The sequence below is a fragment of the Delphinus delphis genome, chromosome 9 (genome assembly GCF_949987515.2).
Source record: "Delphinus delphis chromosome 9, mDelDel1.2, whole genome shotgun sequence".
NCBI lineage: Eukaryota > Metazoa > Chordata > Mammalia > Artiodactyla > Delphinidae > Delphinus > Delphinus delphis.
The window spans coordinates 92,157,306-92,183,706 of NC_082691.1; the positions used below are offsets into that span (position 1 = coordinate 92,157,306).

At 37.1% G+C, this 26,401-nt stretch overlaps 1 protein-coding gene across 2 annotated transcripts in view; it reads left to right on the plus strand.

Moving 5' to 3' along the window:
* Positions 1 to 26,401, plus strand: part of TRIM24 (tripartite motif containing 24) — a 94,276-nt gene that overhangs the window by 16,761 nt on the left and 51,114 nt on the right. For both annotated transcript variants that reach the window (XM_060020967.1, XM_060020968.1), the window contains exons 2-3: positions 22,237 to 22,355; positions 25,737 to 25,884. In XM_060020967.1, coding sequence (XP_059876950.1) covers positions 22,237 to 22,355; positions 25,737 to 25,884 — 267 coding nt within the window. The remainder of the gene's footprint in view (positions 1 to 22,236; positions 22,356 to 25,736; positions 25,885 to 26,401) is intronic.

Sequence of the window (26,401 nt, forward strand, 5' to 3'; positions counted from 1 at the left end):
AGTTACCAAATTTAGGAAATTTGACAATGATACAACACTGTTATCTAATACGTAATACATATTCAGATTTTGCCAATAGTCCCAATATTGCCTTTCAACAACAAAAAAAAAAACCCAGTTGTGGGGTTTTTTGGTTTGTTTTTGTTTTTGGATGGAGGGGATGTTGTGAGGATCCAAGATACAGATTGCCAGCACGTTCCATAGAATACATTTGTGGACGAGTTCCAAAGACTGGATCTCCAACAAATCCCTCTGGTGCAGCACCAAAGTGCAAGCCTCCGCTGTGCCTTCTCCACCAAAGTCTAATATCAGCCCTGGAGGGAAAATACTTCCTTGGGCATTCTGTCTCAGCCTTAGAGGCAGTGGCTATTATGCCATATCGTATCACATCATGTCTGATATTATACCTGTATTCTTTAGAGTTCTCTCTGCGTCTTACTGACCAGTTTTGTTAACCCAGTTCCTTCATGTGGTTAACAAATATTTATATTAAACTTCTTTTTTAAAACTTAATGTATGGTTTCTCTCTCCTTATTGTAACCAGACTGAAGCAGCATTTTGGGCATAAATGATGTGTCCTTTTCAGTGCTTTACATTAGGAAACCATGATCTCATTCTGTCCCATTATTATTGGTGTTGGCTTTGATCACTTGTTTAAGGAGGTGAATGCCAGATTTCTCCACCCTAAAGATGTCTTTTCTCCCCTTTGTAATTAATACGTAACATCCTGTGAGGTACTTTGGGGTCTGTGTGAATATTCTGTTCCCAAAAACTTTTTTGATGGGCATCCACTGCTGATTCATGCTTTCATCAGTTATTACTCTGATGTTGCAAAATGGTGATTTTTATATCATTCCATGCTTATCGGTTGATAATTTACTGTTTCAGTGACATTTTCCTTTTCCATTTATTTATCATTATGGGCTTATGAAATTTTTTATTTAATATGTAATAATGCATTTCTTTAATTTTTTGTTTTGGTAATCAAATTGTTCCCATTTGGGTAGTACAAATCCTTCAAGTTGACATCTTGTCCTTTGACACACCCCTGTTGATTTTTGAACACTTCTTACTTTCTGGCAAAACAAAGAGTTTCTAGATTCATCTCATGTTGTTTGTATACCAGCCTTAGTTGTTTCTTCAAGTATACCCAATTTCTTATTTTGATAAAGTCCAATTTATCTTACTTTAATTTTCCTTTTGTGCTGTATCTAAGAAATCTTTACCTAACACAAATGTTTTCTCCCTGAAGTTTCATAATTTTAAGTTTTACTTTTAGGTCAATGATCTATTTTCAGTTAATTTTTATATGTGGTATAAAGCATGGATCCAAGTTCATTTTACATGTGGATATTTTAATTTTTCCACCACTGCTGCTGAGAAAGCTATTCTTTTTGTACCGCACTGCCTTTGTCAAGTGTCAATTTAATTGTCCATGTATGTCTGGATTTCTGGCCTCTCTGTTCTGTTCCATTGATCTATTTGTCTTTATGCCAATACCATGCTGTTGAGTCTGTATATTAATGTCTTATGCCAAGAAAACAACAGGGAAGATGTTCTGCAGGGAATTCTTATGTCTAACTGTAGAACTGAATTTACTAAGCGGGAGAAAGGGTGAGAAAGTAGTATGTACTTGTTATATGCTCTGACAATGTAGATATATTACAGTTATTCAAGAACTTAAGGAATATAGTTCACATAAATCTTTCCTGAGAAAGCTATTAGAGAATAAATTTCAGACAACCAAGAAATGATTTAATAGACTCATTGATTGCCTTATAGAAATTCACCAGGGCATCAAAGAATATTATTACTTTAAATAGATGCTGGGGGTTGCAGTGCAGAGATGGTATGAGAGGAAGAAAAGAGCTAATTCCTATATTGTTTATACTAGGGAATCAATAGTCAGTATTTAAGAGAGAACTAAGGTTATATAAAGGTATTCACATAAAAAGGGACCATTAGGACAAAAACCAAAACCTTTCTAGATACCAAAAGAAATATGGAAGGGGAAAAAAAAGAACAAAGGAAATAAACACAGTGAGATCATTTATATATTCTCTCTGACAGAATTGAGACCATATCAGGCATATCATTAAATGAGCTTAACTGGCTTCTTAAGAGAAAAAAAGTATTTTCCGGTTAATTAACATAGCGAAAGCCACCTCTGTGCTCTATACAAAAGATGTAACCACAAAACTGAAAGACTCAGAAAAGTTAAGAATAAGAGGTTAGGCAAAGATATGCCAGACAAATCAAATAAAAGGAAAACAGAGGTCACTATTTTGATGTTGCACAAGGTAGAACTCAGGCTAGAAATCATTAAAGAGGTAACATTTTAAGGTTACAAACTGCAAGTCTTAATGAAGATGTATTATTGGATACATGGATATTAATGACAACTTTGATTTTTTTAAAACAGTTTCAGGAGAGTCAATAAGAATTAGTAAAAGAAGACTTAAAATCTCAGTTGAAGATAGGTCAAGTGGACAGAAATTTTATAAGGCTATTTAAGACCTAAATAACACAACCAAAAGGAGGATCTCGTGGCTCTATATTGCATATGGGAGAATACAACATCTTTGAAAAAGCGTGTGGAGCATTGATGAAAAAATGATTTTTTGTTGACATACAAAGAAAACTCTCCAAAATTTTCCCCCCAAATAGATATAGCATTTTTGGACTAGAAATCAGTACAAAAAATTGAAAAAAAGGCCCTTCCACCTGGAAACTAACAAACATACTGCCAAACAACTCTTGGCTTAAAGTGAAAATTCAAGTAGAATTTTTCGGTTACTTGACATGACACATCAGAATCTGTACATTATAGCAGGGGTCAGTAAACTTTTTTTTTTCTCTTTTTACAGAAGGATGGATAGTAAATACTTTAAAGTTTGCAGATCATATGATCTCTTGCAGCTTTCAAACTCTTCCGTTGTAGTGTGAAAGTGGTCGGTCATAGACAATGTATAAACAAGTTTATCTGGCTGTTCCAACAAAACTTTATAAAAACAGGTGGCAGACTGGATATGCCACATGAACATCTGTGTTATAGCCAAAGCTTTTATCATAAGAAAATTCTTAGCATCAAATGTTTACATCAATGAAAATGAAAATAAGTGAATACTCAAAAAGGTAGAAAGAACAAAAGAAAAGAATGCAGAAGGAAAGATTTAATAATGATAAAGAGTAGGTTTTAGATAACAGAAAAGGAGTAGAGGTAATACATTAAACATGACAATATGCTTATAATAGTAGAAGTACAAATTAAAACTGTACTGAAACACCATGTTTTCACTTAATAGAATGCCAAAAAAACCCTCAAAATTTGGCATTATACTTTTTGGGTGAAACTGTGGAGAAAGTAAGACACTCAGCGGTATTGCTGGTGGGAATGAAAAATGGTAAAACTCCTAACGAATGGAATTTGTCAACATCCAGCAAAATGGGAAATGCATTTCCTCACTGACCCAGCAATATTCACTTTTAGGAATACATCACAACGGTAGAATTGCAAAAGTATAAAATTATGTATGTGCAGGGTTGTAGCAGCCATGCTTGCAAAAATGAAAAATTGGAGTGACTATCAGTAGGTAACTGGTGGAATACACTCTGATGTATTACTGTGCAGACGTAAAAGAGGAGGGGGGAAGATCTCCATAGGCTGCTATGGAGTGAATTCCAGGATGTATGGTTGAGTGAAAAATGGCAAGATGGGGCTTCCCTGGTGGCGCAGTGGTTGAGAGTCCGCCTGCCGATGCAGGGGACATGGGTTCGTGCCCCGGTCCGGGAAGATCCCACATGCCGCGGAGCGGCTGGGCCCGTGAGCCATGGCCGCTGAGCCTGCACATCCGGAGCCTGTGTTCCGCAACGGGAGAGGCCACAACAGTGAGAGGCCCGCGTAACGCAAAAAAACAAAAAACAAACAAACAAACAAAAAAATGGCAAGATGCAGAAGACTGTAATGCTGACTTTGAAGAAGTGGAGTTAAGTTGTGTCAGTGTGCGTTTCTTACCCCTGTCCACTAAAATGGCCTAAAAGCAATATCTCAGTAACAATGAGAAATAAGAGGAAGGGAGAAAGAGAAAATATTGCACTGGTCAGAAAGTTCGTTTGGGTTTTTCCATAATGAACTTTTTGGCCAACCCAATACATGCTTATATTTTTTTAAAAAATAATAAAAATCTGAAAAATGACTACCAGTGGAGGCAAGAGGGAATGGAGAAGGGATAGGCATGAAAGCAGACCCATTTATGTAACTTGCATTGCAGTATTGATTTTTGGAACAGTGTAAGAGTGTTATATAATAAAAACTAAAGTATTAGCCCCCTCCGCCCCAAAAAACCATCCTGAAGCAAATGAACACATGAATATAATCAACCGGGTACTTTTACTAACATAATAAAGGATTTTTCTTCAACTGATTTTAAATTACAACATTAACTGTGCATCTCTAGTATGCGATTTCCCTAAGCAGAAAAATAAATTTTATATTTCATTTTGTGGCTTGTTTTTAGTTATTATCCTGGTATAGTTACTTGGAAACTTTCTATTTCATTGGTATTAAAGCAAACAGATAATTATGTTAATGTCATCAGACAAAGGAATTTGCAGGATAATGGTGAAGGAAAGTCCAGGATAGCAGCTTGCAGCAGGCTTGAGGAAGACTGGAGCTGGAGTAAGGACTTCTCAGAGAAGGACACATCTTGAGTAAACGAAAGTAAAGTTCAAAGACCACTTGATACACTTGAACATATTGAAAGGGATTTGTTGGAAAGTGTGGGGTGATTTAGTGATGAATACCTAAAAACTAAGCGAATTGTAAAATGTAGGAACTGTTAATTACTATGAACAAAATTGTTTGAGAAAGGAAATATAAATGTAATATGTTCTGTGGCTCAGTTGTGAATATCAGTAAAGGCTCATAATGGTTTGATTTAATGGAAAACTAATAGAAATAAATGTTAGGATGATAAAGAGGGAGTTTTGGATGGGGGCTTATCCATCATCTTCCATTGTACAGTTGGACAGGGGACTCCTGTTTTTTATAATAACTCTTATACAGTAATTTAAAAAGTACTTGGTGTCATGTATTAGTAGAATTAAAGAAAAAACTGGAAAGCATGATGATAAGTCAGGGCAAATTAAATTATTTTAAAAGTAGAAAAAATTCTCTTAAAATCATACCTGTGGCAGTAGTTAGTAAAAGTCAACTTGTTTAAATAATATTTAATTTGATTGTGGAAGTGTTCATTATTTATATGTTCTTTTCCTATATATTCAGTGTGTTTAAAAGTACTAAGCTAAAAGTTAAAACTTCTTCCTTGACTTTTTAAAGCTACCCTCCCAGACAGATTCTGTCAACTTTCCTTTTTACATCTGTCAAAAATCTTGTTCCCTTCTTTTTATCCTCTTAGTTCAGGCCTTCTCTGTTTCTTAGGGTCATTTCAGCTACTTCCTAACTGTTCTTGCTGCTTTCTCAGTTTTGTTGAATAGGTTCCACCCCTGCCCAAATTAGGACTTTTAAACTTTTTAAAGTTGTGAAGAAAACACATGTGCAGTTAACAGTTTAAGTGAACACTCATGTAACTACCACCCAGATCAAGAAATGAACATTGCCAGTACCCCAGAAGTTCCTTGTGTGTCCCTTTTTCATCACCCCTTCCCGTCCCGTAGATGGAGTCGATTTGCCCGTTTATGTTAATCACTTCCTTCATTTACTTTATGGTAAATATAATTTAGCCTGTTGGGGACTTTGTGTAAAAAGAACAATATTGTTATATTTCATTTCATTTCTTGCTATTTTCATTAAGCATTGAAGGGGTCATACATGTTATTGCATATAGCTATAGCTCATTCATTTTTAATGTTGTGTAATAATACATTATACAAATATACCACAACTTTTCTGTTGTTGCTGGGCATTTGAAATGTTGCCCATTTTGGACTTTTTAAAGCAATGCAGCTATTAACATTCTTGTTAATGTATCCTGCTGTTCATATATAGGAGTCCTGAGTTTTGTTTTGTTTTGTTTTACTGAAAAGCAGAATTCTGGGTCATGGGGTGTGCAAATAGTCAATTTAACTTTTAGCAACTTTCAAATACCCACCAGCAGCTAACCTGTGTTCCTGTTGGCTGAGATGTGGATGCTCACCAGCGTTTGGTGTTATCCTTCTTTTTATTTTTTGGCAATCTGATGGATGTTTCTTGTTAACTTCTCTGGGTCTGATACGCATATTGACCATTTGGATTTCAGCTATCGTGAAGTGCTTGTTCAAGTCTCTGTCCCATCTTTATATTGAGTTGTTTATTTTAATTTTAATAGGAGTTCTTTAACATTCTAGATACCTTCTCCCATTCTGTTTGTCTTTTTTATAGGGTCTTTTAACCAAGACCTTGATTGATTGATTGATTGATTGACTGGACCCTCAGCAGTGAAAGCATGGAGTCTTAACCACTGGACCGCCAGGGAATTCCCAACCAAACTTAATGAATCCTCCTTTGTGGTTGTTGTTTTAAGAATCTTTCCATATCCCAAAGTAACGAAATTATTTTCCTGTTTTCTTTTAAAAGTTCTATAGTTTTGCCCTTCACATTTAGGTTTCTGGTTCATCTGCAGTTGATTTGTACATATGACAAGTGGGTGGAGTCTAGTTTCATTTTTTTACCAACTGCCCCAGCACCATTGCTGAAAATACCATCCTTTCCCTAATGCACTGCCATCCCTATCAGTTATTAGGTATTTATATATGCATGAGTCTGTTTCTCAGTACTTGTTTCTCAGCCAATTCTGATCTTTTTGTCTACTTGTCACTCCCCCAAGCATTGCCACACTTTCTGAATCACTGTCTTTACAATAGGTTTTTAAAAACCTGTGTGTTTTTTGTTTGTTTTTTTGGCTGCGTTGGGTCTTCGTGCTGTGTGCAGGCTTTCTCTAGTTGCGGAGAGCGGGGGCTACTCTTCATTGTGGTGTGCAGGCTTCTCATTGCAGTGACTTCTCTTGATGCGGAGCACGGGCCCTAAGTGCGCAGGCTTCAGAAGTTGTGGCTCGCGGGCTCTAGAGCGCAGGCTCAGTAGTTGTGGCTCGCGGGCTTAGTTGCTCCGTGGCATGTGGGATCTTCCCGGACCAGAGCTCGAACCCATGTTCCCTGCATTGGCAGGCAGATTCTTAACCACTGCGCCACCAGGGAAGCCCCTTTACAATAGGTTTTGATAGCAGGTAAAACAGATCCTTGTGTAAACCTCCCCTCCCACCGTTTGTTGTTATTCTTCAGAAACATCTTTTGAATATTTTTAGCTGTTTGAATTATCATATGAATTTTACAATCCAGTTTCAAGTTCCACAAAAAACTTGATAGGATATTGATTGTGGAAAACTGTTTCAGTTTGGGGAGAATTTATATGTTTGTAATGTTGAGTTTTCTAATCCACAGCTGTGCTATATCTCTTATATATTTTTTAGTGGCTCATTAACCACTTATAATTGTTCCTGTAGGGATTTTGCACACATATTCTTAGGATTTTTCCTAGGTATTTGATAGTTTTTGATGCTGTTGTAAATGGTGTCCTATTTTAACTTCATTTTTACCTTTTTGTTCCTGGTAAATATAAATACAAATGTGTTTTAAATGTGGATTTCTTTTCAGTAACTTTGTTGAATCTTACTAAATCTAGTAATTTCTCTATAACTTTGTTTGGCTTTTCTACGTATATAGTCATATCATCTGTGAATAACAGCACTTTTTATTTCATCATTTCCAATCCTTAAACCTTTTCTTTTTCTTGCTTAACTGTGCTGTCTAAAATCTCCAGTACACTGTTGGATTAAAGTGGTATCAGTGGTACCATTGTCTTATTCCTGATCTCACAGAGAAAACTTTTAAATATAAGGTTTGCTAGAGATTTTATAGATATCTTTTATAAGATTATAGGTGTTATTTTAACTTATTAAACATATAATAATATGGTTTTAATAGCCTATTCTTTATTCCATTGGTGAGGGAAGGACTCCCATCATAAGAATGGCCCTAACCCTAGACGAATGAGATGGACAGTAGTGTATTAGTCACATATACTCACAGCCCTAGGGAGGAGGCCACTGCATGCCATGCAAGGCCACACAGGGACAGAGTGAACAACCAGGTACTGTGGGAGGCAGGCTTTGTATGCACTATTATGAAAGTAGGGTGCCCCCTGTTTCCCACAGGAGGATGTGGTTGGCTTGTTTGAATAATTCTGTAAGCTGGCCAGGAACTGAAACCCACTATTTAAGGGTAAGCAGAAACTGTCTGGTCCCTTTGATAAAGGAGTAATTGTTTGTTAGGGGATCTTATCTGTGGTAGTAGAATGGGGAGGGATACTTGCAGTTAGGCTATCCCAATTCTTCCAGAATTGAGACAGCACAATATATAGGCCTTACACCACCTCATTTATTCCTAATATCCACAAAAGGTTTTTGGTTTTTGTTTTTTCCTTAATTGTGAATAAATTTTTTTTAATCAAACACTTCATCTAGTGAGGATAATTTTTTTCTTTAATCTATTATGTGGTGAATTCTAAGATTTAATTTTCTAATAATAGAATAATTGCATTCCCAGGCAGAAGGCTACTTAGTGATGTTATATTATCCTTTTTTGCATTGCAGAACTTGGTTAGCTAATATGTTATGATTTTTGCTTCTACGTTTATGAGAGAGGTGGCCTATGATTTTCCTTTTTTATATTACTTGTATGAAGTTTTCTTTAGAGTTATGTGCACTTCTCTAGGTGTCAGTTCCTCCACTGAAACAATTTTAAAAAATACTGGAAAAAATTACCAGAATGAACTATTTCAGACTCTAGACCTTGATCAAACACTTGAAAGAACCAGGGGAGTGCTTGATGAAGGGAGAGGCTGCTGCTCTTTGATAAGAGGGCTCCAAAAATTGGGGGTTGTTTGTTTTGGTCAGTCTCACAGATCCTTTAGGGCTAGAGGGCTGGACTCTGTCATTTGCTGAGATATAGAGATGGTAACTCTCTCCCCTTTTGGATCCAGACATTTAAGGACATCTTTGTCAGGTTACTGGCTGGCTACCAGATAGTATGGAACAGAAACTTCAATGACCACACTCACTAGGAATTCATACACACTTTGCAAAATAGTTTGGAAAAGTCACAAATGGACTGCTCTGGCAATCAATGAGCAAAACTCAGCAATCCCTGAGGAGTGGAAAAATTAGAGTTCTAGAGTTACCATAATAAACAAGATCTTTTTGAGTTTATCTTGCTCGGAGTTTGTTGAGTCTCTTAGACATGTATATTCATGTCTTTCATCAAATTTAGGAAGTTTTTAGTCATTATTTCTTCAAATATTTTTTTCCTTGCCCTTTTCTCTCTCTCTTCTTCTGGGACTGCCATGATTTGTATGTTGGTATGTTTGACAGTGTCTCACAGGTCCCTCAAGTTCTGTTCATTTTTCTTTGAAACTACTTTTGCAAAGCCTTCCTTCTTATGTGTGTTACTGACCTGTTATCTCAGCCTACGACCTCTTAGAGGTTTCTTTAAATGTGTAGATTTATTTATTTATTTATTTATCTTTGGCTGCGTTGGGTCTTCATTGCTGCATGCGGGCTTTCTCTAGTTGTGGCAAGTGAGGGCTACTCTTTGTTGCGGTGCGCTGGCTTCTCATTGCGGTGGCTTCTCTTGTTGCAGAACACAGGCTCTAGGTGCGTGGGCTTCAGTAGTTGTGGCACGTGGGCTCAGTAGTTGTGGCTCATGGGCTCTAGAGTGCAGGCTCAGTAGTTGTGGTGCATGGGCTTAGTTGTTCCACGGCATGTGGGATCTTCCCGGACCAGGGCTCAAACCCGTGTCCCCTGCATTGGCAGGCAGATTCTTAACCACTGCGCCACCAGGGAAGCCCCAGATGTGTAGATTTAAAAGTGTGTATACCTCTTTAAATGTTCTGATATGTGCTGCCAGGGAAACAACTGCAGCCCAGGGGAGCTGAATAAAGCCAAGCATCTCAGCTGACCCTCAGGGAATCCCCATGCTAACTAAATCACATAATCCCCTAATTTTTGAGTTCAAGGTCCTGTGCACCTGGCACTAGCCAGCCACTTCAGGGATGTGAGCTGCTGTCCCCACTTTGCAGCAGAATTAAGGAATTGGGCATGGTAGCTGGTTCAAGCAAGCAGCCCTCTTACCAAAGTACAGCAGCCCCTTCCTTCATTAAGCTCTTCCCTGATTGCTGTAAATGTCTGAACCAGTTTCAAAGTTCTGGAATAGTTGATTCTGATAGTTTTTTCCAGCTTAATGGCTGTTTTGGTAGAGAGACCAACCCCCAAGCTGCCATTTTTTTAACGACATCCTTTGCTGCCATTTTTGCTACTTTAAAGTAAATCACAGATTTGGCATCTCATCCTTAAATAGTTTAACTTGCATCTCCAAAAAATAAGGAAAGTAACCTTGATACTCCCAATATCATTATTAGCATGGATGGACAACTAAAATAGCTATTATTTCCTAGTGTTCTAGTACAAGTCCATCTTCACATTTACCCCCCAAAAATGTCCTTTAAGCTGTTTTGTTCAAACCAGAATCCAGTCAAGGATTAGCTATACAGCATGATATTTGGATATCATGTTTCTTAAGTCTTTCTTAATCTAGAATAGTTCCCTCTTCTATCTTCATTTCTATAATTTGTACTTGGTGGAGAGAACCAGTCAGTTAGATGATAAAATATTCTGCATTCTGGATTTGTGTGGTGTTCCCTCATAGGCTTTTTAAGTCATTCCTCTCCACTAGTAGTGTAGTTGATTAAATTCATGTTAAACCTTGTTAGGTAAGAATACTCCATAGAAGATGCTATATACTTTGTATATTTTTGCAAAAAGAACTTTTATGGACAGAAAAATAAAGTTAACTTAGAAGGATAAACCACAAACATGGTTTAATAAAAATGCTTACCTATAGGAAGTGGGGTAGATGGAATGAAATGGATAAGAGGGATAGGGATGGGAGTGAAATCTGGTATACTTTCTAATATAGTTTTTGACTTTTGAACCATGTAAATATTTTACATATTCAAAAATAATTATATTCCAAAATAAAAAAGTAAACTTTTAAAACTGAAAATATTATTCCTTTATCTAAAGACACTAAACACTTGGAATAGAAGTTGTGAGAGTGGATACCCTTGCCTTCTTCCAAATCACACCAGAAAGCATTTCATCATTTAAATATGTTAGGTGTAGGATTTTCATACATGGTCTTTATCAGGTTGAGGAAGTTTCATTCTATTTCTAGGTTGCTGAGAGGTTTTTTTTTAAATCTTCCATGAGTGTTGAAATTTTCAAAGATGATCATATGGCTTTTCTCCTTTATTTTGTTAATATAGTGAATTACTTCAATTGATTTGAATGCTCGACCAACCCTTCACTTCTGTAATAAACCCTACTTAACTGATGTGTTATCAATTTTATGTATTCTGAATTTGATTTTCTGATATTTCATTAATGAGATATTGGTCTGTACTTTTCTTTCCTTGATTTTAATATCAGGGTAATACTGGCCTTATAAAACAAATGGGAAGTGTCCCTCCTCTATTTTCTAAAAGAATTGTTTAGAGTTAGTATTATCTTTAAATGTTTGATGGGATCCAGTGGTCCCTTTTAGGTCTAGACTTTTCTTTATGGGACAGGTTTTAAGTACGAATTCAATTGCTTTAATTGATATATTCAAGTTTTCTGTTTCTTCTTGAGAAGATTCTGATAATTGTTTCTTTTAAAGTATCAACACATTTAGTCAAGTTGACAATATTCCCATACTTTTTTAAGCTCCATGGAATCTGTAGAAATGGCCTCTTTTACTTTTGGTTTTTGTTGTGTGTTTTCTTTTTCCTTGATCAGTCTAGCTAGAGGTTTATTAATTTTTCCCCCACCCCCAAGAACTGGCTTTGGTTTCATTGATTTTTTTTTTCTTTATTGCCATTTTCTTTCTTCTTCATTGTATTCTGCTCCTTATAATTTCCTTCCTTCTACTTTTTTTGGTGGATTGATTTGCTCTTCTGGCTTCTGGAGGAGAATGCTTAGACCATTGGTTTTTAGACCTTTCTTCATTAACACACAGGTTGGTTGGAAGTAAGTTGTTCAGTTTCCAGATATTCGGGGGTTTTCCAGTTCTCTCTGTTACTGATTTCTAAGTTTATCTCATTGTACTCATGGAACATATTTTGTGTGTTTTTAGTTCTTTTAACCCATACTTGGATTATTGCCCAGCGTATGTTATATCTTGGTGAATATTCCATTCACACTTTAAGAATATGTATTCTGCTAACATTAGGTGTTCTTTAAACGTCAATTGGATCAAGTTACTTGATTCTTTTGTTCAAGTCTTTTATGTCTTTACTGATTTTCTGTCTATTGCTCTATTGATTACTGAGAGGAGACTTGAAATCTCCAACTATCATGTGGATCTGTCTGTTTCTCTTTAGAGCTGTATCTGTTTTTACATGATGTGTTCTGACATGTTAATTAGGTACTTGAGCATTTAGGATTATATGTCTTGGTGAGGAATCAAGCTGTTTATCATTATACACTGTCCTCACTTTATATCTGGTAATAGTTCTAGTTCCGTAGTCTGCTCTGTCTGATACTATTATAAAGTCCTCAGGGTTTCATATGCTTATTATTTGAATGTGTATCTATTTCCATCCTTTCATTTTTTTAAACCTGTGTGTGTATTTAAATTGGGTTTCTTGTAGGTAGCATCTAATTGGGTCTTTTGTTATATTCACACCCATATGCTTAAGTAGCAAGCCATCAATGGTATTGACAGGACCATGGACAGAGCACTATTTTGCATTATATAGATCCTCTCCTTTTTCTCCCATGGATGTTGAAATATAGTTGCCTGACTGGTGGTGCTCCATCTCATGGTCCTATCCTTCAACTCACTTATGTCTGTGATCCACAGTGTGTAATAAGAGGCTTTGAAGCCACATACGTCTCTTTTATAGAGATGGGCAAAGAGTTGCCAGCCATTCCTAGTACTTAATTTCAAAGCATAAGCCCTGCATTGAGCTTAGGTTTAGACACTAAAACTTCACAAAGGAGATAGCAAATCATATTTACATCTCAAAGCCCCAAAACTGTAAATATTTAATTCGTAGAATAAAAAGAATAAAACCAGATCCTAGTGAGTTTAAGTCCAGCTACTTTTATAAATGTGTAATTTATGATCTATTATTAATCTCTTATATCAGTCATGTTTTTATGACCTTATAATTAAACATCTTTCATGATTTCTTTTGGCAAGCACAGAAACTTACATATAACTTCAACAGTCCTTTTCCTTTAAAATACAGATAAATATAATACTGAATTGTTAGCTCTTTCAGCTTGATTAATAAATAGTTGATTTCCTTGTTTAGCTTGTTACCAGCACATATTCTGGCAACAGCAAAGAGAAGAAATTTGTAGCATTTGTACTAGTCTGTTTGCTTTGCTATTTCTCTTGAATTAAAGTTGACTCCCTGCTTGCCTTTCCAATTTCAAATTTTCCCTTTTCAAAAATGGGAACTTCATTATGTTTCTGCAGTATCCCCACCCTTTCCAGGATAGTGTGTCAAAGAATCACTTTCTTCATATAGGCATTCAGGTATTTACTGTATAATATGCAGTGCCTTATTTTTTCTTCTACTGACAAGGTACATCTTGAGCTTGGGAATGAAGTATGGGTAAAGATGCAAATTTGAGATTTACCAACGTTTGGCCTCATTGTTCCTTGTTAGGCTGAGGTACTTCTATGACTCAGAGTTCATTTGTGTAAGTCTTAGTAGATGATTTGAGGGAATGAGGTAGGTGAGGTTGTGCTGGTCCTTTCAGAAGGAGTCACCTGTTACCTGATTTTAATTGGGGGCATAGAGTATGATGTACAGGTTTACCAGGTACCAGCCCAACATCGTTAGGCCCTTTTTATACATTTATTAATATAATCCTTATAACAGTTCTGCCTCAAATTTGTTCTGTTGAGCATGGAATACTTAGCACTATAACCGGAGCACAATAAGTTCTCAATATGGTAACCATTATCATGATTATCACGTACTGTTACTTTACAGAAGAGGAAATAGAGGCTCAGAAAGATTGTTTAGGGGATATAGAACAGTCAATAAAGAGGAATAATATAGGTCTATATAGCTTTAAAGTCCATGCTATATTCTTTTTATTTAAATAGTTTCCATGTAGAATGTACATAAGATGTGTATGCAGAATTCAAATTCCAGAGTTGCCAGTTAGTAGTTGAATGACCACAGGCAAGTCATGGTGCTCAGTTTCCTGATCTGTAAAATGGGGATAATACTTAATGCACTAGAGCTGAGTAGCTGCTTACTAGACCTCAGGCTCTCTTTTAACCCTAGACTGGGCATGAGGTTTCATTTGCTTGCAACCTGTTTATCTCCATGTGCTCTTAGGCCTTCGAAATGGTTTGGTTCAGGAAAGATAGATGGGCTTGAAATTAGTATTGGAGGGGAGCTGCTTATTCTTTCCTCCATCCTAGGCATAGCCTAGCCACTATCCAGAATTTTGTGTTAATCATTCCCTTGTTTTTCTTTATAGTTTATCAGCTATATATACTTTCTTATATATTATTTTTGAACTTTGATAGAGTATAATACATATTCTTCTGGGACTTTCTTCACTTAACATTTTTGAGGATTCAGCCATCTGTAATTTACATGCATTGATTTTATTGCTGTATAGTGTTCTATTATTTGAATATACCACAGTACTTTTGTTCTGTTGATGGACATTTGGATTGTTTCTAGTTGTAGACTTTTCTGAAAAATGGTGCTATGAACATTGTTGAGCATGTTTCCTGATGCTGAAGAGTTTCTCCATGGTGAAACTGTGGATCACAAGGTGTGTGCATCACTAAGGGAGTTCATTCACTCATTCACCAAATATTTATTGAGTACTGCTATGTGCCAGGTACATGTTTAGGTGCTTTGGAATATCTGTGAACTAACCAGACAATTTACATTTTACTTGGGATAGTCAGACAATAAACAATAAATATAAATAAATGGAACTGAAGGATAACTGCCAGAGAGAAAAGAATTAGAGCAGGATTAGGGGAATCTGTGGTGCAGGAAGGTGGATGGGGGTGCAGGCATCATCAAAGGTAACATTTGAAAACAGACTTAAAGGAGGCTATGCATTTAAAATTTTTTCAACCCACTAAATAACAGAAAAAAACAACCATGGCCATTAAGTACACAGTGATGAATGATTGAAGAAAATATCTACACACTTCCCACAGAATTATTTTTCTTTAGTTAATCAGATTTTAATCACTCTAATTTCTAGAAGGATATATTCCAGATGCTGATCTCCACCAGTCTGTATAGAGGAACTTTAAATGTGCTCAGACTGGAACAGAAATTACATTTTCCCACTAACTTTTTCTGGTAACAAAGTATTGTTGAGCTAGCATTTATTTGGGTTTAAATTCATTTAGGTCAAACTCACCACCATACATAAATGGGATTCTTTCTTTTTTTTAAATGTCTTTATTAGAGTATAATTGCTTTACAATGTTGTGTTAGTTTCTGCTGTACAACAAAGTGAATCAACTATATGTATACATATATCCCCATAGCCCCTCCCTCTTGTGCCTCCCTCCCACCCTCCCTATCCCACCCCTCTAGGCTTCACAAAGCATCCAGCTGATCTCCCTGTGCTATGCAGCAGCTTCCCACTAGCCATCCATTTTACAACAAATGGGATCCTTAATTTGTGGACTAATATCCTATCTGTCAAAATGATGCAATCTGTGAACCCATGGCTTTCTAATACATTTTTGTAAAGTGTGGTAGTACACTGCACTCTGGGGTCAGTCAGATCACAGCTGTGATTTGAACAATCACAGCTCCACTACTGTGTGACGTTGGTCAAGTTAATCAGGTTCTCTGATCTCCATTTCCTCATTTGTATGAGGATAAAGCAGTACATATAAGGAGAGCACTAAATAAATGTTCTTTTTAGTTTTTTTTTAACTTTTTATTTTGAAATAATAATAGATTCATGGGAAGTTACAGAGAGATCCTTTGTACCCAGTTTTTTCCATTGATTACTTCTTATATAATTACAGTGCAATATCAAAACCAGGAAATTAACATTGTTACAATAGTGAGTATAGTGTTATTGTGTGTGTGCGGGTTTTTTTGGTTTTTTTTTTGCGGTACACGGGCCTCTCACTGTTGTGGCCTCTTCCGTTGCGGAGCACAGGCTCCAGACGTGCAGACTCAGCGGCCATGGCTCACGGGCCCAGCCGCTCCGTGGCATGTGGGATCTTCCCGGACCGGGCCACGAACCCGTGTCCCCTGCATCGGCAGGCGGACTCTCAACCACTGCGCCACCAGGGAAGCCCAGTGAGTATAGTTGTAATGCAACTTTATCACATGTGTAGATTCATATAACGTCACAATCAAGATGCAGAACTATTCCATCACCAAAGCTCTTCCTCTTGTTACCCCTTTATAGTCAAACCTACCCTCTCTCCCCACACCCCATTGTCCCTAATTTCAGGGAAAGTAGTAGTCTGTTTCCCATCTCTATAATCTTGTCATTTTGAGAGTGTTATGTAAGTGGATCATTCATAAGACCTTTGGAAATTGGCTTTTTAAAAAACACTAATGCCCTTAAGATCCATCCAGTTTGTTGCATATATCAATAATTAGTTCCCTTTGATTGGTGACTGTTATCCCATGGTATGGATGTACCACAGTTTATTTAACCATTAACTTATTTACAGAGATTTAGGTTGTTTCAAGTTTTGGGCTAATATGAATAACACTGAATTACGATATTTGTGTTCAGATTTTTGTGTGAACCTCAATTTATTTCTGCCCAGGAATGAGATTGCTGATTCATATGATAAATGTTATGTTTAGCTTTTTGAAGAAACTGCCCAACTGTTTTCCACAGTGGCTCTATTATTTTACATTCCCAGTGGGAACATATAAGAGATCTAATACCTCCACATTTTTTGTCAGCATTTGGCATTGTCACTACTTTTTATTTTAGCTGTTTTAATAGCTTTGTGCTGGTATCCCATCATGATCTTAATTTGCATTTATTTACCTGATGGCTAGTGATGTGGAACATCTTATCATGTGCTTATTCGCCATGTGCATATCCTTATTGATGAAATGTCTCTTCATGTCTTTTGCCCATTTTCTAATTGGGTTTTTGTTTTTTTGAGTTTTGAGAGTCCTTTATGTATTGTAGATATGAATCCTTCGTCAGATCTGTGGTTTGCAAGTATTTTCTCCCAGTGTGTAGCTTGTTTTTTCATCTTCTTTATAGGTCTTTTGCAGAGCAAAAGTCTTAAATTTTGATGAAATCAAATTCATCCGTATTTTTCTTTTATGGATTGTCTTTGATATGTCTAAGACCTTCAGCAAGTCCTACGTCCTTAAGATTTTCTCCTGTTTTCTTCCAAAGATTTTATAGTTTTATGTTTTATATTTAAATCTGATCCACTTTGAGTTAATTTTTATATAAAATGTGAAGGTTAGTTTGAAGTCCAGTTTTTGCCTATGAATATCCTGTTGTTTCAACAATTTGTTGAAAAGTCTTTCCTTCTTCCAATGAATCATTCTCATACTTTTTGTCCAAAATCAGCTGGGCTTACTTGTGTGGGTGTATTTCTGGGTGCTGTATTCTGTTCCATTCATCTGTGCATGTATACTGCCAATACTACCCTGTCTAACTCACTATATGTAAGTCTTAAGATTGGATAGTGAGTCTTCTCACGATATTTTTCTTTTTCCGGACTTGCTTTAGCTATGCTAGTTCCTTTCCTTTTCCACATAAATCTTGGAATAATCTTGTCTGTATTTACAAAGAGATCTAGCTAGGATTTTGATAGGAATACACTAGCCTATAGATCAATTTGGGGAGAATAGACATCTTTACTGTGATGAGTCTTCCAATCCATGAACACAGTATATCTCTCATCAGCATTTTGGACTTAATCAGTATAAAGATGCTTTTGCACCTCTGTCAGAAATCAGTTGGCCCTACTTGTATAGGTCTGTTTCAGGTCTCTATTCTATTTCATTCATCTGTGTGTCTATTCTTTGGTCAATAACAGGCATTCCTGATTACTGTTGCTATATAAGCCTTGAAATTGGATAGAGTGATTCCTCCACTTTATTCTTCTTTCCATTATCGATTCAGCTATTATAATGCATTTGCTATTTATTTATTTATGGCTGCGTTGGGTCTTTGTTGCTGCGCATGGGCTTTCTCTAGTTACAGCGAGCAGGTGCTACTCTTCATTGTGGTGTGCGGGCTTCTCATTACGGTGGCTTCTCTTGTTGTGGAGCACGTGCTCTAGGCATGCAGGCTCAGTAGTTGCGGCATGAGGGCCTAGAGCGCGCAGGCTTCAGTAGTTGTGACCTGTGGGCTTAGCAGTTGTGGCACATAGGCTTAGTTGCTCCGCAGACCAAGGATCGAACCCGTGTCCCCTGCATTGGCAGGCAGATTCTTAACCACTGTGCCACAGGGAAGTCCTTCATTTGCCTTTTAATATAAATATTAAAACAATATTGTCTATATCTACAAAAAAATTTTGTTGGGTTTGTATTAGGAATTCTGTTAAACTGGTAGATCACATTAAGAATTGACCTCTTTACTACATTAGTTATCTCTATCCATGAACGTTGTCTCTCCATATATTTAGATCTTTTTTGATTTCTTAATTTTGTAGTTTTCAGCATACAAGTAATATACATGTTTGTTAGTATTTCATTTTGTTTAGAGCCGATTTCCATGTAGTTAAAAGGCTGTTCAAATTATTTCATATTTGTTTGTGCCTTTTGAGGAATTGGTCCATTTTACTTATATTGTCATTTTGTGTGAGTAGTATTAATATTTCTCTGTCATTCTTTTGCTGTCTATATGGTCTATAGTGATATCCCCATTTTTATTCTTTATGTTTGGTAAGTTGTGTCTTCTCCTTTGTCTTTGTCAGTCTTGCTGGAGGTTTGTTAATTTTATTGACCTTTTTGAATAACGAGCTTTTTGTTGAATTGACTTTTCAGTTTTCAATTTCATTCACTTCTGCTCGTATATTTATTATTTCCTGCCTCGTGTGAGGTAAAGGTTGAAGTCTGAGTTCCCCTTGCTGCATCTTTTGATATCCTGAGAGAGAGGCCCTCCTCCTTACTGGTCAATGGTGTGGAAGTTGATGCTCCCACCAGGCCTCTGTTGATACCTCCCTGGCTAGTAGGGGTATGGGTGCCTACTTACTGCTTCCCATGTGTTCTTCATTGACACATCTAAGGAGTGGGGATATAGGGGCGAGGGAGGTTACTGGTAAATAGCGATAAAAGTCCAGACTTTCCACTACCCTTCAGCATGGAGGTGGAGGGGTACCTCATTACTGTCCTGGAGTTACAAGCTCAGGCTCCTCACATAGTCTCCACTGACACTGCTGGGGCCTCATTACCACCCAGTGAGGACCAAAGCCCTAACTCCCCACCAGGCTTCTCTGACAGCCAGCAGGAGATGGTTGGGGCACCTGGTTTCTGCCTGGCCAGGGTAGAAGTCTAGGCTTCCCCTTGGGTCTTTGTTGGTGGGAGAGGAAGCACATTTTTTTCTGTGGTGTTTTGCTGGAGTAGTTTTCTTTCTTGCCAGGCTGCCCTTTTCCTGTCCTCTGGATAGAGGGAACGGGCTTTTGTGGACTTTTCTTTGTTTACACCTGTTGATATTTCTGAGATGGTAGCTTCATGAGCACCTACTTTGGCATATATGAGGCTAAAAGAAAACCCAGTGAACTCACCGTTGTCATTCCTTGGGTCCTGAGGTCTCTAGACAGTCTGCCTCCTGTCTACCTTTCTCAGTTTTATGTAGGCTGTCTAGAATCTTTAGCTGTACTTATCTGGAATAAGGAAAAACATGTTTACTCAATCTTTCTATTTTGTGAAATGCATTGTCACATTTTTACAGATTTTAATTACTAATTTCTTGTCAGTGCTGTGTGTCAGGTATATCTTCTCCCAATCAGGGGCTTATCTTCTCACTTTCTTCATGGTAATCTTTTGTGCAACTGTAGTTCTTAACTTTACTGAACTTACTCATCTTTCTCTTATGCCCTTGCTCTTTGTTTCTTTGTTTCTTTCTTTTTTTTCTTTTGCGGTACACGGGCCTCTCACTGTTGTGGCCTCTCCCTTTGCGGAGCACAGGCTCCTGACATGCAGCCTCAGCGGCCATGGCTCACGGGCCCAGCCGCTCCGTGGCATGTGGGATCTTCCCGGACCAGGGCACGAACCTGTGTCCCCTGCATCAGCAGGCGGACTCTCAACCACTGCGCCACCAGGGACGCCCATTGCTCTTTGTTTCTTGATTGAGAAATTTATTCCAACTCTAAGGTTACACAGATACTCTCCTGTATTTCCTCTTGAAAGTTTTAAAGTTCTTAATCTATCCTATCCAAAAGAATTTTTTTAAATTTAATTTTATTTTTTTATACAACAGTTTCTTACCAGTTATCTATTTTATACATATTAGTGTATGTATGTCCATCCCAATCTCCCGGTTCATCCCACCACCCCACCCACCCTGCTTTCCCCACTTGGAGAATTATTGTTTGAATTAAGGAGAGATCTGATTTCATCCTTCTCCCACTGTAGCAAACTATAGCACCCCTTTTCCACCAATTTCTAGTGCCACATCTGTCTTGTGTTTCTGGTATGTATATTCTGTTCCATTTTTGTTTATCCTTTCATAAATATCACACCATCTTAATGACCATAGCTTTATATGTTTACTGTCTTATTTGTTAGACATGTTCCCCCAGCTTGTCAAAACTCTACTGCAATCCCTGTTGGTATTATTATTAAAAACTGCATTGAATGTATAGACATGTCTGGGGAGAACTGGCATCTTTACCATCAAGAACATGGTGTTTTCATTACTTAGATTTTTTTTTAGTGATTCTAAATATAGCTTAACATTTTTCTACACAATGGCCTTATACATTTAAAAAAATTTACTACTAAGTACTTTTCTTTGTTGCTATTGTAAAATAGTTTTTTTAATTAAAATGTTTGTTTATTGCTTGTATATACAAATGAAATTGACCTTTGGATTACTTTGTGTTCATTCTTATGCATTTCGTTTTGAAAAAAATGTATCTGGGGACCTTACTGCAGTCTCCTTGGTACAAATTACTGCATCAAGTTTATATTAATTTTTTTAATTTAATCAAAAATTTAGATTTTAATTCATTCACAATTATTAATTATTTATTGTTTTACCAATCACTATGAAAGAGTCACGCCCCCCCACCCAAAAGGAACGCTATTTGCACCTGTTAAAGGAAGCAGATTGGTGTTTCTGAATCGAGATTCAAAACAAAAACAAACATAAACAAAATGGGTATGTCTGTGTTCCACTTTCAGAAATCCTGATTCCATAGGTCCAGAGAGAACCAGAACTCTCATTCTTTTAAAGTCTCCATATGATTCTGCACATCTCTATTTGAAAAACACTGTGAGAGAAGTTGCTAAGCAATAAAAAGAATAGTCAAAAGGATATTTATTTGGAAGGTTATCTCATTTAAAATTATGAGCATTCATTCATCATTTAATATACTAGTGTGGGACATATACACATACACACCACATGTATACACACATGTGTGGGTGCACACACGCATCTAAAACCCCTATATATACATAAATTGAATTGCTTTGTGTTAAGTAATAGGTATGAATTTGAAGAGAGTGGACATTCCATTCACAGTTTGGATGAGATGTGTTGGGTTAGGACTCAGTATGTTTGTATTAAAACTTAGAATGTGAGCTCATGGATATAAAGAACAGAATTGGTGGTTGCCTGAAGTGGGGGTGGGGGTGGGGCGAAATGGGTGAAAAGGGGCAAAAGGTAGAAATTTCCAGTTATAAAATGGGGATGTAATGTACAGCATGGTGACTATAGTTAGGAATACTGTATTGTATATTTGAAAGTAGCTAGAGGAGTGGATCTGAAAAGTTCTCACCACCAGAAAAAAAAAGTTGTAATTGTTCATGGTGACAGATGTTAACTGAATTTTTGTGGTGATCATTTTGTGATATATACAAATATCAAATCATTACATTGTACACCTTAAACTAATTTTAATGTTATGTCAGTTATACTTGAATTTAACCAAAAACAACTTAGAACACAATTTTGTCTTTCCTAGTGGGAGTCATTCGATGTCCAGTTTGCAGCCAAGAATGTGCCGAGAGACACATCATAGATAATTTTTTTGTGAAGGACACTACTGAGGTTCCCAGCAGTACAGTAGAAAAGTCTAATCAGGTAAGTGTATTAAGTCTTGAATCTTTTGCCTCCTTTTAATGAGGCAGCCTGAAATGCTGGAGAACTTACCATGCATTTGGTAGGTTTGTCTCAAACATATCTTTTAATTAATTTCAGATGCCCCCTTCACCTTGCTTGGCTTTCTTTTTCCTTCCTTTTAACATATTTGCTGGATAAACTGGGTTGTTGGTCCAGTAGAGTTAACCTTATTGTGAATTCTGCTGACCTCTCCTTAAGTCATTTAACATGCTTCCCTGTCTCCCGTATTTTGTGTAAACTGGTGATAAAAATGTAGAGGCTGTTTCATAAGAATACTTCCATCCATATGTCTGTGTGTATTTCAAGCAGGAAGCTTATGATGTCTGGTTGTCTTTTTCCTGATGTTAATGGCGTTAATGAGCACTGCCAAAATTCCATATTTCATTAGGACTTTGAAAAATGGTGACATTTTCATTCTGTCATTCCTCTTTATTTCTCAACTGGAAGAGAAAAAAAGCTTCCTTCTTCTGTTCTTAGGTTATACAGGAAAGGTGGTTAAATGCTTGATTCTTTCCCTTTAGTTGCTAATTATTAGAGTAGTGACTTAGTTTCTTAGCATTCTTCAGAGGTGACTAATGAATGGTGTGTATGTGTGTTTATTGTTATGAACTCATGGATTTTTAACATAAAATGTGTTGTAGTTATCCTTATTGGTGCTCAATTTGTGCCATCTTGGCAGTGAGGATTCCCGAACCCTTCTGATACAATCGCAGTGTCACTGTTATCTCCCTTGCTTTCTGTTTTGACAAGATATTGTTCATTTTCTGTTCTACACCTGGAACCAGCAGGTGGTTGGTTCGCCTAGGAGCCTTGGTTCCTTTTAGTCTGAAATGGTATTTAGAGAGCACAATATGGATACTAGGGGTGCTCATCACCATTGAGTTGGTCATTTTTCTAGGACTTTCAGGAGAATGATTTAACAGATACTTTCTATTTTAAAAAGAGAGGAAGGGAAAATACAGCAAGTATATATTGACATTTTGAAGTTGAATCTAGCATTGTAGATGTTCACAGAAAACTCAAGCAAATAGGAAGCCAACTAAGACGATCAAGTCCCTTTTTCCTCTGGCATTGCAGTCTTCCTCCAGCACCACCTATTGCTAGAATCTAATGTGGAGCCAGCTCATTAAGCATAATTGAGCCTTGCAGAGTAAGAGTATAGAAGAATAGAATTGGTACTGAAAATGGAGATTATAGCATTATCTCTGTCAAAACAAAACAAGAAGACAATAATTACTATATGTATGTACTGGAGATATTCAGTCAAATCATCATGTTTTAAAGTTACTTGAAATAAGTAATTCTTCTCTGTATGGTTAAGCCACCCACTTGATAGGCAGGTGCATTAGTTTCATTTTGCTTTTGTTTAGGGTTTTGTTTAGGGCTTTAGTTTTTTTTTTAAATTTGAAATTTGTTTAACTACATATAGAACATTCATATACTGGTTCCAAAATAAAATCTATGAAACAGAGTATATTCAGAGAACTCAAACTTCTATCTCCATCTCACCTACCCCTCTACCTTATTTTTTCTCTACCTTATGGCTAACCATTTAATTTCTTTTATGTTTTATCCTTACACTTTTAATATTATTTTATAATCTAAGTGATTTTATGTTATTTTTAAGATTTAAGCAAATACGTCATCCCATCCCATCCGCATCTTTCCTAGATAAGCAGTGGTATGAGATGCTTTAACACTTTGCTTTTTTACTTTTACTTTTTATACTAGAGGTCCTTCCTTAACATTATGTATAGAAATCCCATAGTCCTTTTGCCGCATAATGTGGAGATTAAGTTTTAGGTGACATACTTATAGAGGTGATAGTTGAAGCCGAGGGAGTAGGTGAGACCAATCCCTAGACCTAACAAAAATCTACAGAATCAGAGGAGAAAGAGTAGTGGTGGGGTCCAGAGAGGCAATCTGGGAGATAAGAGAATCTGGAAGGGTTAAGGAATCCAGATGACTTCTAGGAAGTAAGAGTCAGTGGCATCAAAAGATGTTAGACAGGTAGAAGACAAGAACTGAGAAAGGGCAGGTTTTGGTTTATGGAAATATTATCCAGGTATTTGGAATTTGGCTAATGTAAACCGCTGACTGAGGGGAAAAATTTTTTCCCATCCACAAATGATATCATGAGGACTGCTTATGTGCTGTGTAACCTTAATACCTGTTCTCAGAGAATAGTGCCACCATCTACACAGTTATATAAGCTGGAAAAAAAGGTGCTATCTCTTCTTCATTTCATAGCCAGTGCGTCCTCCAAACCAGTCAGTTTTACTTCCCAAATCTCCTTCGTTCATCTCCACTTCTACCACTGCAAAGGGCTCCTACCTATCTCTGTGCAGAAGCACTTGCCCTTTTTCTAATCTCTTCTCTACATTGCAGGGACAGTGATTTTAAAAATGCACATCTGGCCATGTCACTTACTTACTTAAAAGCTTTTAGGAGACTTCTGAGACCAAGACCAAAATTGTCACATGATCCTTCTTGATCTGGCCCCTGCCTTGCCACCAGCTCCTTCTGTTGCCAGTTTTCCCCTTGATCTCTCCACTTGAGTCCTACTGGCTTTCTGTCACTTCTTTGAACCTGCCATGTTCTTGCTGGAGGCTTTGGTACATGCTGTTCTCTCTGCCTAGAAAGCTTTCATCAGTAATTGATGACTCAACTTTCTTATCTTGGTGCAAATATGATCTCTTTAGAGAAAGCTTTGCCTGGGTAATCTCTCCTCTCATTTTCCCCAACCATTCAACCCCACTAAAAACAGATTACTTTCCCCCATCATATGTTCTTCTAGCTTCTCATACTTTTTCCTTTATGGCACTTCTCAATTTGTAGTTATGTATTAGTATTATTGTTTCAGTAATGTTTGACTTCCTCACAACCACTCAGTAAAATTCATCTTTACAACCACTCAGTAAAGTTTATGTTATTACCCTTATTTTAAAGATGAGCATTCTGAGTAACCTGTCCAAGACTACTTATCCAGTAAGTAGGGGAACTGGGATTTGAACCTACATTTCATCTAGGAGACTGGATGTCATAAGGGCAAGGATTGTGTTTGCTTTTTCTGATGGTTATATCCTCAGCAGTTAGCATAGTGCCTAGAATATTTGATATATTGAACTAAGGGTAATGTCCTTATATTTCCATTTCATATGTTTATAATTTAAAACATAGTGTCAGTTTAAATTTATGAACACTGTTAAGAAGATAACTGATAGAGTCAAGTATAGTTGGTATATCATTTATGTATGATTAGTCATGTGACCACCTTTTCTTTATTCTCAAAAATTGACGTGACGTTTCTTTTTTTTTTTTTTTTTTCGTTTCTTTTATTAGGTATGTACAAGCTGTGAGGACAATGCAGAAGCTAATGGGTTTTGTGTAGAGTGTGTTGAATGGCTCTGCAAGACATGCATCAGAGCTCATCAAAGGGTGAAATTCACAAAAGACCACACTGTGAGACAGAAAGAGGAAGTATCTCCAGGTAATAAATTAATTTTTAAATTTCATTTTTTCTCTATCCCTCCCAAGTCATTCTTTCCCATGCTAACTTGTTTTTTTTTTTTCTTGCGGTACGTGGGCCTCTCACTGCTGTGGCCTCTCCCGTTGCGGAGCACAGGCTCCGGACGCTCAGGCTCAGCTGCCATGGCTCACGGGCCCAGCCACTCTGCGGCATGTGGGATCTTCCCGGACCGGGGCACAAACCCATGTCCCCTGCATCGGCAGGCGGACTCTCAACCACTGCGCCACCAGGGAAGCCCTACTAACTTGTTTTGATACACTCATAAGCATTAAATATACTCTTGTCTTTTACTACAAGGAAGTCTGTATTATGGCTGAATTTGAATACTTGTCAATGTTGGTCAGTATGAATAGATACAGAATTCTGCTTTATACTCACAACCCTCCTTCTCCTATAAATGCCTTAATTTGGTATGAATGTACAACATGTGAAAAAGTTGCCTTTAACACTTATTTTCGGGGCTTCCCTGGTGGCACAG